Source organism: Triticum aestivum, chromosome 3B (assembly GCF_018294505.1).
Source record: "Triticum aestivum cultivar Chinese Spring chromosome 3B, IWGSC CS RefSeq v2.1, whole genome shotgun sequence".
NCBI classification, from domain to species: Eukaryota; Viridiplantae; Streptophyta; class Magnoliopsida; order Poales; family Poaceae; genus Triticum; species Triticum aestivum.
In genome coordinates this window covers 822493071-822504426 of record NC_057801.1, presented here as the reverse complement: position 1 = coordinate 822504426, position 11356 = coordinate 822493071, and the positions used below count along the sequence as shown (strand labels likewise).

The 11356-nt window shown below is 46.8% G+C and overlaps 1 protein-coding gene across 7 annotated transcripts; it reads right to left on the bottom strand.

Moving 5' to 3' along the window:
- Positions 1–399: 399 nt before the first annotated feature.
- Positions 400–6241, bottom strand: LOC123072672 (disease resistance protein RGA5). 7 transcript variants are annotated; one of them, XM_044496280.1, is made up of 4 exons: positions 5964–6241; positions 4068–4907; positions 1910–3868; positions 400–1011 (listed from the first exon to the last, which is right to left on the bottom strand). In XM_044496280.1, exons 2-3 carry the CDS (start codon positions 4853–4855, stop codon positions 1957–1959), a joined length of 2700 nt encoding a protein of 899 aa, XP_044352215.1. In that variant the 5' UTR covers positions 4856–4907; positions 5964–6241; the 3' UTR covers positions 400–1011; positions 1910–1956. The 7 variants fall into 7 exon arrangements, with proteins under 7 accessions (XP_044352215.1, XP_044352216.1, XP_044352212.1 ...); XM_044496281.1 differs by having other exon boundaries at positions 400–1007; XM_044496277.1 differs by lacking the exon at positions 400–1011 and adding an exon at positions 1126–1557.
- Between the last annotated feature and the right edge of the window lie 5115 nt (positions 6242–11356).

The following is an 11356-nucleotide window of genomic DNA, read 5'->3' as shown; positions in this document are numbered from 1 at the left end:
ACATCTCAAATACATTATCTCTTTGAGTTAGAGTTTTACATCACCAAATATACATCATCCGTTGGAGTTGGGACTTTCTTGGAGATGTAAAAAACACATTTTGATGATATAAGTTATACTCCCTCCATTTCAAAATATAGTGCGCCCGCGCTTCCGGAGGTCCAACTTTGACCATAAATTTAACCAACGAGACCGACTACAGCGGGAGAAAAAATTATATAATTGAAAACTTCTTTTGAATACGAATTCACTAGTGTAACTTTTACTCCCGCCGCAGTCGGTCTCGTTGGTTAAATTTATGGTCCAAGTTGAAGCACGAGAATAAAGGAAGCACTATATTTTGAAACGGAGGGAGTACAACACCTACTTCTAGGTAATCAACGTTTGTTGTCTTATTCATACTGAAGAAAAGTCTCCTTCCTCTTACCATCGGTGTCGTGCGCCGCGCCACTCACCACTACCCACCACAACGCATGGCAGGGAATATTATATACAAAATTTCTTTTTCGACGACAGAAAAATGATACAAATTGAGAGGGGAAATCAACACAAAATGGATCTGGCCTGGAAGAAAGTCCATCTAGCTGAGAAAGGTCTATTGGGGCGACTATTCGCCGGAGCTTGAACAGCCGACGGCCGAGCGCGCCGTCGCGACGATGTCTGCAAGGTCCATCTTCATCGCCGTCGCGACAATGCCATGCCAATGGACTGTCCCAACACCGTCTCCATTCCCATGGTTGGATGCATTTTTCTGCCCATAAACCGGCAACGGAGATGATTTCATGGATGGGAGGGACTCTTAGAAGCTCGGGCGTAGGCTGGCGGCGGCGCATGGACCGGCTTCATCGTCGATTCGATTCCCCTGCAGCCATCGATTCACTGCATCATATAACCCGCTGCTGACTATCTATTATTCAGGTTGGTCGCGTCTGTCCACAGATCATATTCAGAAACTTTCCCCTGCATGCTCTGCTCTGCTAGTGCTCCCTGTAGGAAACATGCGTGCTCTGTCTAGACAGCATCCATATGTCCATATGCAAAGGAAACCGTTGAAATTATTTAGTATGCTTTCCATAGATAGAACAATCAGTGATCCAACACGAAATTGCATAGGAATCAATGCCATGAAATACAACATATAAACTGACTTTTTGAGAAATGCAAACAGTACAAGAAATAGATGTTCAGTTGAATACGTTTGATGAAAGAAGCAAACGTACACATATACAACAATAACAAGAACATATGATCCCTGGCTTCTCCTGCCCACCAATCAAGCACTACTACAGGAGAACCCAAGCAAAGCGTAATCGTGCATAATCTTTGAGACAAAGTGTAAACAGTTCGTCGAGATAACTAGCAGAACAAAGCAAAGTGATAGCTCGGTATTCCCGACAGGGAGAAAATGCAGCAATCCATCTCCATCCACTACAATACAACATAAATGTTGGAGACACCTCAATGTTCCTTGGCGTGCCTCATCTTATTGCTCCATATAAAAGAACCGCCTTCCCTGACAATCAGTGTCTATGAGAATGGCTGAACTCTCTAAAATACCTGTGTGTTACCTAGTTAATCAAACAGTGCTAACATACAGGGCTACTTTACTTCAATCTATATGCACCTCAAATTTTATTGCGCACACTCGACCTAGACATTTCCAAAGACTCGCTTAACAACCGTTCATAAAGGAAATCATAACTGCTCAAATGTTGAAAAAAAATTTGTAGAGCTCCGGATTTTCAATTTAATGAAGCATATGCAATTTTTAAATCTGCATAGATCTACAAAGTCTTGCTACAACAAAAATAAAGGTGCAGTATTATGGCGAGCTACAGCCCAAACTGCAAGTTAGGAAACTAAGAGACAGACTGGAGTCAGGAGATTGGAGATGGAAATTTGAACATACCAGCTGCTGGACGTGGCTGGTACGACCAAATAAAAAAAAACTGTTTGTTAGTAACATTGGATATCGACTTTAATGTGAGCAAGGCCGGGATGCATGTTGATAGCGCTCCTAATGGCAGACTCTGCGCTTCGCTGTTCAGATTCAGTACCACTCGCAATCCCCACAGAGATTCTTTCAAGTGCTAACAAGTGCTCGATGCCTGTAGGTGTGGCGCTCTCGTCCTGCTTCCACCCCCTGGCGTTCAAAGGTAGAGAGAGGCTCTGGAGCTTAGGCATTGCTCCGGCTTGGAAGGTCAGTTGTGGCATGACAGTCCAGTAGACAACAAACCGCTTCAGGATTGCGAATGTTGTCCCATAGATGACAATTGTTTCTTCCAGGGCTCTACTGAACGTTAATTCTAGGTCCATGAGGGCGGGTAACCCTGCAAGAATACCAACATCATCCTTGTCTAGCTTATCAACAGTGATATGCAAGCTCTGGAGGTTGTGGAGTTCCCCAATCCAGTTTGGGACCCGGGATATTCGCATCATGGAGAGTCCCATGAGGTTGGGGGGAGGAGGCGACAAGGTTAGTGCCTCAGGTATCCAAGAATCAGGTGAAAATAGGTTCAGGGAGTCGAGGTTACAAAGTTTCGCCAAAGAAGAGTTTAGAACATCCATGTCCACATCTTCAGAAAAACCGGTTGTGAGGTACAGAAGTCTCAGATTGGTAAGCTCTCCTAGGCCCTTGATACTGTCGATTGAGGTGTGCAGTGTGTCAAACCATCTCAGACGCTGTAGGCATGTCATTTTACCAATGCCCTCAGGCAACAAACATGGCAGGTGAAAAATATGCAGAGACAACAAACAGGACAGGTGAAAAATATCCATTGGGATACAGGACCCATCTATATCAAATGTTTCCAACTTTTGTAGCCCTCTAATCTGCGTTGGTAGCTGGCAGTTATCACAGCCTTCAATCTGTATATGTCGCAGCTGATATAACTTACACAATCCTGTCAGGTCGATTTTCCGGTTGCCATCAACAGAACTAGAACTGAAGTCAGCAATAAAAACTCGAAGATACTTGAATTCTGCCAAAAAAGGTATATTCATGGAGCCTCTCCAGTTTCCAAATGATCGCACTTGTGACATATTAACGTCCCTTGGTAATGTTGCACCATCCAAGTTGAAGAGCACCCGACGGGGCTTTTGAAGCTGTCCTGTAATGGCCTCTGGGTTGTCTACTACAGTGATAAAATTCTCTTCCGCGGACTTGTACAGGATAAGATCCAACAACATATCATGTACTTTGCAAGTTAACACTGACCCATGCATGTCAACCTGTGCAGGTTGAATAAGACTCATGTTGACAAGCTCATTAAAATAACTTATCGCAATCTGTTTTGGATTTTGTCCATGTGCTTTACTAACAAAGCCTTCAGAAACCCATAGGCTTACCAACTCATGCCTATATTTTTCAGAGTCCTCCAGAAACATACCAAGATACAAGAAGCATGTCTTGAGGTGGTGAGGAAGATTTTTGTAGCTAAGGTTCAAGATCTGTCTCATTGCTTCCAAGGTAAGATTTGTGCCTGACACAGACCCCAATGAATTCAGTACATGTTTCCACCTCTCCTTTTGGTTGAAACGTTCACTTGCCAATAGGCTGGATATGCAAATGATTGCAAGTGGCAAACCACCACACTTCTTGAGAATCTCAACTGAAAGATCTCTGAGTTGACCTGGACAAGCTTCTTCAGAGAAAAATATCCTACCAAAAAACAATTTCCTTGAGTCTTCTTCACTAAGAGGTTTCATTTCAAGAATGTGCTCATGGTAACTGAAACAACATGCCCCAGCCACAGTCTTGATTCTTGTAGTTACTATTAATCTACTACCAAGATTATTTTCTGGGAAAGCACATTTAATAATATTCCATGCTGATACATCCCATAGATCATCGATAATAACCAAGTACCTGCAAGAATATCAGTACAGCGGTAAGTAAATTAACACAAAATATCAAATATTTTACAGTTTGAAGGTAGACGAAAAATATTTGTTATCAAATTAACATTGATTCTCGTATGGAAGAACATAAAATTAAATCATTTAAGGAAGTCTAACTATCAGAGGGACATCTAAACTACAACAATATACAAACTAAGAATAAGTACCTCTTGTTTTTTAGATTTTCTCTGACTTGGTTGAGAAGAACATTTAACTCACAGTCATGACAATATTGTCCACACCCAAGTTGGGTTAATAAACTATGAAGAAGTTTTGGCATATTTGGCTTTTGAGACACCGGCAAAAATGCACCACACTGAAATTCACCCTCCAGCTTATGGTATACCTGATTGGCAAGTGTTGTTTTTCCCAAACCTCCAAAACCAATAACTGATACAATCTTCAACATCATCTCCTCATCTTTTAGCCAACTGACAAGCCTATTGGTTGGGCCATCCATACCAACAAGTTTAGATGATTCTTCATAGAGCGCCACAACGCGTTGGTCAACTACCACATTGCCCGATTTGGGGACATCAATCTTATATCTTTCACGCCGCTCACTTGTTTCACGCACAAGTTTCTTGATGTCCCCAATCTTCCCAGCGATCTGATGGCGGGCCCTTGAAGTTTTGAGGCGTTGAATGGTGTCGTGGATAAAACCAGTTTTTTTGCTTTTCTCCCCAATTTTGCACATGAAGTCATCAATAATATCCTCGATGTCATACGACATCTCCCTGACCGCGTCCCTCCAGCTAGCGGTCTGTTTATCTAGTGTATCCACATCTGCAAGGCTCTCTAGAGCATCCTTCATGCTGCTCAGCTCATCGCTGATGTGCTTCACCTCCTTCCTCAGGTTCTTCAGCTTGGCGAACTCCTCCCCCATCAGGGTGGCCAGCTTACCCAGGAGAGAGTTCATCACCCCGGTTGAAGCGCTCACCATTATTCCAGTCATCTCTGGCTGGGCAAGAATTTATCTTTGCTCTCTAGTTATACATGTGATGTACCTGAAAATTTGAAACAGCCTGCTGAATGAAGAAATTTGTAGCAAAAATGCCAAGAAGCAAATGGGGCAGACACTTTAATAGTCCATCCATATATAACAACAGGTTTTATTTCTGACGGTTTCAGCGCATTGACAAGGAGGACCATGTATTTTGGATGGTTGGATAGGGCATCATCCTGTTTGCCATGTTTTCCCCAGACTTTGAAACTGAAGCTTCAGACAAAATATTACAGTATACGCAGTCTTTACAAGAGGCGAAGACAGACAGAGTTTTAGACGCTTTCTTCAATAAGATACCTTGACTATATGGCAGAAGCCGGAAGCAATTACGCAGCCAGGCGAGCCTGTTAAGGGAACCTGATAGGGTCAAGTGTCTTTTAACAAAATCGGCAAGCCCTTGAATCATGCTTTGATTATGAAACGACTGGATTTCCCTTACAAGTTGATTTCAACCTTCCCTTGAGGATCAAACTGTTTTGTTGGTTGGCGGTCAAACCGTATTCCGACAAGGGATTATTTGAAAAGGAGGGGCTGGAAGGATGCAGACTTATGTGAGTTTTCAGTTTTGTAATCATGAGACTATAGAATGTTCGTTCTGATTGGAGTAGCTGCTATTTTTGGACTATATGGATGAGACGAAATAACTCGTACTACTTCCAAGGGATTAGACCTTCAGAGTTCAGATCCTACCAATGTACAGTAGCTGGTTTTTTCCCCCTCTGTCATCACATCTTAACACCTGGGCAAAACTTCAGAAAGGCGCAGTACGAACGCTCATGCAACAGGCCGGGTAAAATTTGTGGGCGGCGACATGGCTGGGACTCGAAGGGACTGGCAATGTAATCTCGTGCGGCACGAACCACCCAGATCCACCCGGCGGGGGTTTACCCTGTTTTCGAAAGAAACAAAAAAACTAGATCCAGCCCGAGATCTAAAATCATACTCCCTACGACTTAACCAATCCTCAGAATAAAATGCAGAAAGCTGAAGACAAGAAAATTAGTAAACACGTACAAAATTAGAAGACGATGACTGGACTGGAGACATGGAGATAGACCTGAGCAGGTTGCCGAAGCAATGGAGCGGCAGCAGTTTTCCGGTGGAGAGGTAGAAGAACAGCCGACGTAGGTGCAGCAGCAAGTGTGGTGGAGAGAAGCAGTAGCAGCAGCAGCGTGGATGGATGGATGGATGGAGCGGAGCCTCTGGTTGAGAAGGGGCGAGCAAAATCAACGCCGGAGAAGGAAGAAGAGATGCCAGCCTCAGGTGGGGGCTCCTCCCACGCTCAGCCTCGGTTGGGTATCCTCATCTTGTTGCATTTTCTCTCCTCTGTTTACCTCCTCCCATTCTCTCATATTTCTGAGGTAAACCTGTCCTTGCTAATCTCTTCAACCAAGCCCTGGGATTTTTTTTTGTTTTTCATGTTCAGGTCTTAAAGCATCTAAAGCCGGACAACCTATCTGACCGGGAAGATGGCCCGGTCAATTACGGGTCGCTTTTCCCCGTCCCAATCGGATTTATCAAACCGCACGACCGCTCATACCCAGCCAACATATGAGGCGGTCCAGACACGTCCACCACGTCAGCCCGGCCCAACCTAGCTCGCACGGATCCCACCTCGTCCCCACTAACATCCCCACCCTCTTATTAAAAAACTAAACTCCCCACCCAGACCAAACCCTAGCTCACTCTCTCCTTCGCTCGCCGTCAATTCCCCTTCCCTCCCCGTACCAATGTCGAGTATCGGCTGCGCCATCAGATCCGGCACTGAGGGCAATTGGGATGCCTTCAATCGTGAGGTGGATGCGAGCGACTACGAGGAGCTGGTCGTCCGCATCGCAGTCCGGCAATCGCGGGTCGACACGGACGGCAGCTCCCGCTCCGTTCCATCCCCTGTTGCCGGATGCGGATGCCGGCGTTGTCCTGTTGCGCACCGCACTCAGCTCCAGCGCTTGGCCTGCTCCGCTCCGCTGGCCCGGCGCCCTCCTCCTCCCTTTTTGGCGGCTGCTTGACGGTGTCCCAGCTAAGGAGCCTCTCACCATGTCGACTCCTAGCCTGGTGGGCCGGTATGAGGACCCCTTATCAGTTCCATTCTGGGCCGCACCGGGCAGCCCATAGCGTATACAAGGGAAATCCAGAAGACTTGGCATACACGATAAGACGCTGGATTCATGGAGGAATCTGCCTCCTCGTACGTAGTCGGCTAGGATCTTTGTACCCTAGGAACCCCGGTATCCTCTAATTAAACGACTACTACAACCAATCCAAACTCCTCGTCATCTGAGGGCATCCAGTACCCCCCCTCGCCCTTATTCCAGGGCTCCCAGAACTCCTCGTCGTCCTCCCCCGAGGACTGACGGGGAACACCGTCGAGGGCCCGACATCGTCCTCCTTCTTCACCTCCCCCTTCTTCTTCTGCTCGGCGTCAGGCTTACAGAAGAGCTCCTGCTCGGCCTAAACATACTTCGGATGCTCCCTGGTGAACCTCGTCATCACCGCCTCGTCTCTATCGCCGAGACCAATGACAATGGACTGGCCTCTTCTTTGTCTTCTTCTTCGGTATCTCGTCCATCAGAATGCCCTGCGGCACAAGCATCCGGTGGCAGGTGGTGGTGGTGCGGCAGAAGGTGGGAGGAAGAAGGGAGGAAAGGGAAATGAAATTGTGGTTGGCACACGGCTGGCGTTTTTACATCTACAGTGGGTGGAGATTGCGAGGGGTTGTATTTTACATGTGCGGGAGGTGGAGATTTTGTTTTTACATCTACATCATCTGTTAGAGTGGGGGGTTTGGGCCTCGGAGATGCAAATTTTAGTTATTTTTGCATCTACATCTTCTATTGGAGATGCTCTGAATGCTTTTATGCTCAACCCCAAGTAGACGGAGTTCCGGCGTAGATTCCTGCCAGCTTCTCACGGTGGCGAGATTATGGTTTCTCGTCATGCGTACGCAACGGCGATATTTGATATCAGGTTCTTCAAATCTATTCAAGGATTGAACGGCGACGATTGCGGCTCCACGGCGCTGGCCCTTATGGGCACCGGCGGAGCTTTGTGAGGGCAAAAGCGTGCCATGGCCCGCCCAGCCCCAGGGGTAAACATGCATGTACTGTGTAGTATATATGCCCCTAAAAAAATAGTAGTACATATATACGAGTGGCCAAGCCCACGACTGCCTTGCTTGCCTGTAACCTTGTCAAGAACTCACGATTCTGTTGCTCGATGCCTTCCTCGATTTCTCTTCCTATCCAACAGAGTAGCAGACCGACACTAGGGCACGGGCCACGCGCACAGCCGCCGCACGGCAGCAGGGAGGGCTAGAGAGGTGGCGCGGAGCCGCGGAGCTCAAGCCGCCGGTGGCACCGACGCATCGACTAGCAGCGCCGAGCGATGCAGAGGCCTGAGGGCGACCCATGCAATGGCGGTGTGCTCCAGGAAGCAACTAGCAGCGGGGGCGGCCAGCCAGGCCAGTAGCAACCTAGACGACGAGGACTGCTGCACAGGCACATGCGCACCCTCTAAAACTCTCATCTCTCAGTCAGTACTAATTTTCCTATAAAATTGAGGCTATAGCACTCTGAAATTCAATAAATTGATAATACACATCTTAATTTGGTACTAGATAATTGTCATGGGCAGTAAGGCTAACCAATGCATAATCGATTTGGTTTTGAAGAGAAAAAGAGATGATACAATTACAGATGAAGTTGGGGAAGATTTTTCCGCAGCAGCTCTTTGTCCATTGCTTGAGTTGATTTTTTTTTTATGTTTTCGTTTAGTTTGGCCCGCCCAGGTTTTCCTTCCTAGCTCCGCCACTGCTTATGGACACGTGCACAAAGACTTCCCGACTGTCATTGACAAGGTCAAGCCGACTCTAGTATGGGAGCTGCGATAGCGGCGCATCAACGGCTCGTTCTGGCGGCGGCAATGGTCGTTCGGTGGTTCATGGACCTCTATATAATTTTTATTATGTTTGAGGTGCTTGGTACTTGCGGTGAATCTTTAGGTAGATGTGATCCTTTTCAGAAAAAAAGAAGCTCATGAAACAAGTAAAATCTTTGCTTTTTGAAACGTAGTGCGCCTTTCATCGTCTCCTCTATGGCAAACGGAGATGACACCAAGCAGAGACACAAACAATGAAAAGATACAAATTGAGAGAGGAAATCCACAGAAAATGGATCTGGCCTCCAAGAAACTTCATCTAGCGGAGAAAGGTTGGGCGACGGGGCGCCGGAGCTTGAACAGCTGACGGCTGAGCGCGCGGAGTCCGCGGCGGCGGCGATGCCGGGAAGGTCCATCCTCCTCGCCGTCGCCACGATGGACCGTCCCAACAAAGTCTCCATTCCCATGGTTCGATGCATTTTGCTGCTCATCAACCGGCAACGGAGATGGATGGCGCATACTGACCGTGAGAAGGTCCGGCGGAGTTCATCGTAGGCCGCGCGTGGAGCCAGCTTCTTCGTCCATTCGATTCCCGGCAACGGCAGGCGGCAACTATCATACAATCCGCTACTGCATCCATTATTCAGGTTGGTTGCGTCTGTCTACACAACATATTCAGAAACTTTCACCTGCATGCTCTGCTACTGCTCCCTGTAGGAAACCTGCATCCTCTGTTTACACAGCATCCATGTCCAAAGGAAACCTGTTCAAAATGATTTATTATGCTTTCTGTAGATTGAACGTTCAGCGATCCAGCACGAACTTGCATATGAATCAATGCATTGAAATAGGACATATCAGTTGTCCTTTCTAGAAATATTCAGTTGAATACATATAAGGGACAATCAGCTTGCTGTAAGAAACACACTTACACATAGAGCAATAACAAGAAAATATAATGCCTGGCTAGTCAAGAAACGAGTTGGGAACAAGTGCCAACTCCTACCAACCATCAAGCCTTATTACAGGAGAAACCCAACCAAAACGTACGTGATCATACATCATCTTGGAGACAAAGGAGAAACGGTTCAATGAGATAACTAGCAGTGCAAAGCAAAGTCATAGCTCAGACATTCCGGATGGGAAGGAAATGCAGCAATCCATCTCCATCCTCTACAAGTCCGAATAAATGTTGGAGACACCTCATCTTGTTGGTCCAAGGAAAAGAATCAGCATATACTTCATTCCCTGAAAATCAGTGTCTACGAGAATGGTTAAACTCTCAAACTTGCTTGTTTGCCGAGCTAATTAAATAGCGCCAACATGTAAAATTAAAGTACTTTACTTCAAGCTATATATATACACCTCAAATCTTATTGTCTCACACTCGCCCTAGACATTTGCAAAGACTTGTTTGATGACCATTCATAAGGGAAATCATAACTTCTCAAATGTTGAAACAAATACCAGTAGAGCTACGAAAGTCTTGCTAGAACAAAAAAAGGTGCAGTTTATGGCGAGCTACAGCCCAAACTACAGCCTGCCTAGCAGTTAGGAAACTAATCAAGCTCAAATAAAGAAATAAGGACAGCTGGAGACTGGAGATTGGAGGTGGAAATTTGGACGTACCAGCTGCTGGTCGTGCCTGATACTAAGGACTATCATACATCTCTATCTTCTCTACTACCTAAAAATCTCTATCTCTACTACCTAAAAATTACGTAAGGTTCCGTTTCCCCCCTTACGTCGACCCACCCTTCGTCCATGGTCGATCACCCTCCCCTCGCGAGCGCTGGTTTCCTGATTTTCTTTTCAAAAAAAAAACGAAATAACGAGCGCATGTCAGCCCAGTTTTCTGCCCCGCTCCCTTGCGACACGAGAATGCCCTAGCGGCTAGCGCTACCCTCGCCCGCTGCCAGCAGCTGAGACATCGCCCACCTCCTCCCTCCTCCCCTATGGCTGCGCGATTCGATGCGAAGGAGGACGACCGTCCTACGATCCAGCCACGGTCGCCCAAAATCTCGCTGGGATGAATTCGATCTCGGCCTTGTCCCAGCCGCCGCCTATTCTACATACGCCGAGGTGAAGATGCCCACCTTCTCACCCTCCTCCCCATAACCCCGCGTGTCATACGACGCCAACGAGGACGACTTCCTTTGATCCAGCCGCGGTTGCGCGGAATCTCGTCAAGACGAATCCGCCCGGTCTCGTCCCAGCAGCCGCCTGTAGAGGCTATTTTCCATAGGCCAAGGTGAGCATCCATGTACGATGGTGAGAATTTAAGCTGGTCCCGTGAGCACTTCGTACCTGTTCGTGCAATCTTCGTTGATTTGGAAAGATGGGGGCTGTTTGTTTAGCTAATTAAATCTGCCATTGATCATGCTAATTCTGGTTATATTCAGTTATATTGGAAACAACATGAACATGCTGCTCCTTTTTTCTAATCAGAATATTTATGTGCGGAGAGCTCGGTGGCCGTGTCAAAGAAGAGTTCGGCCCTCGGCGGCAGCATGGCCGGCTGATTTGCGATTGGTCGGAGGGTGAGCTTCACGTACCTGGGCACGTACGCTTGGG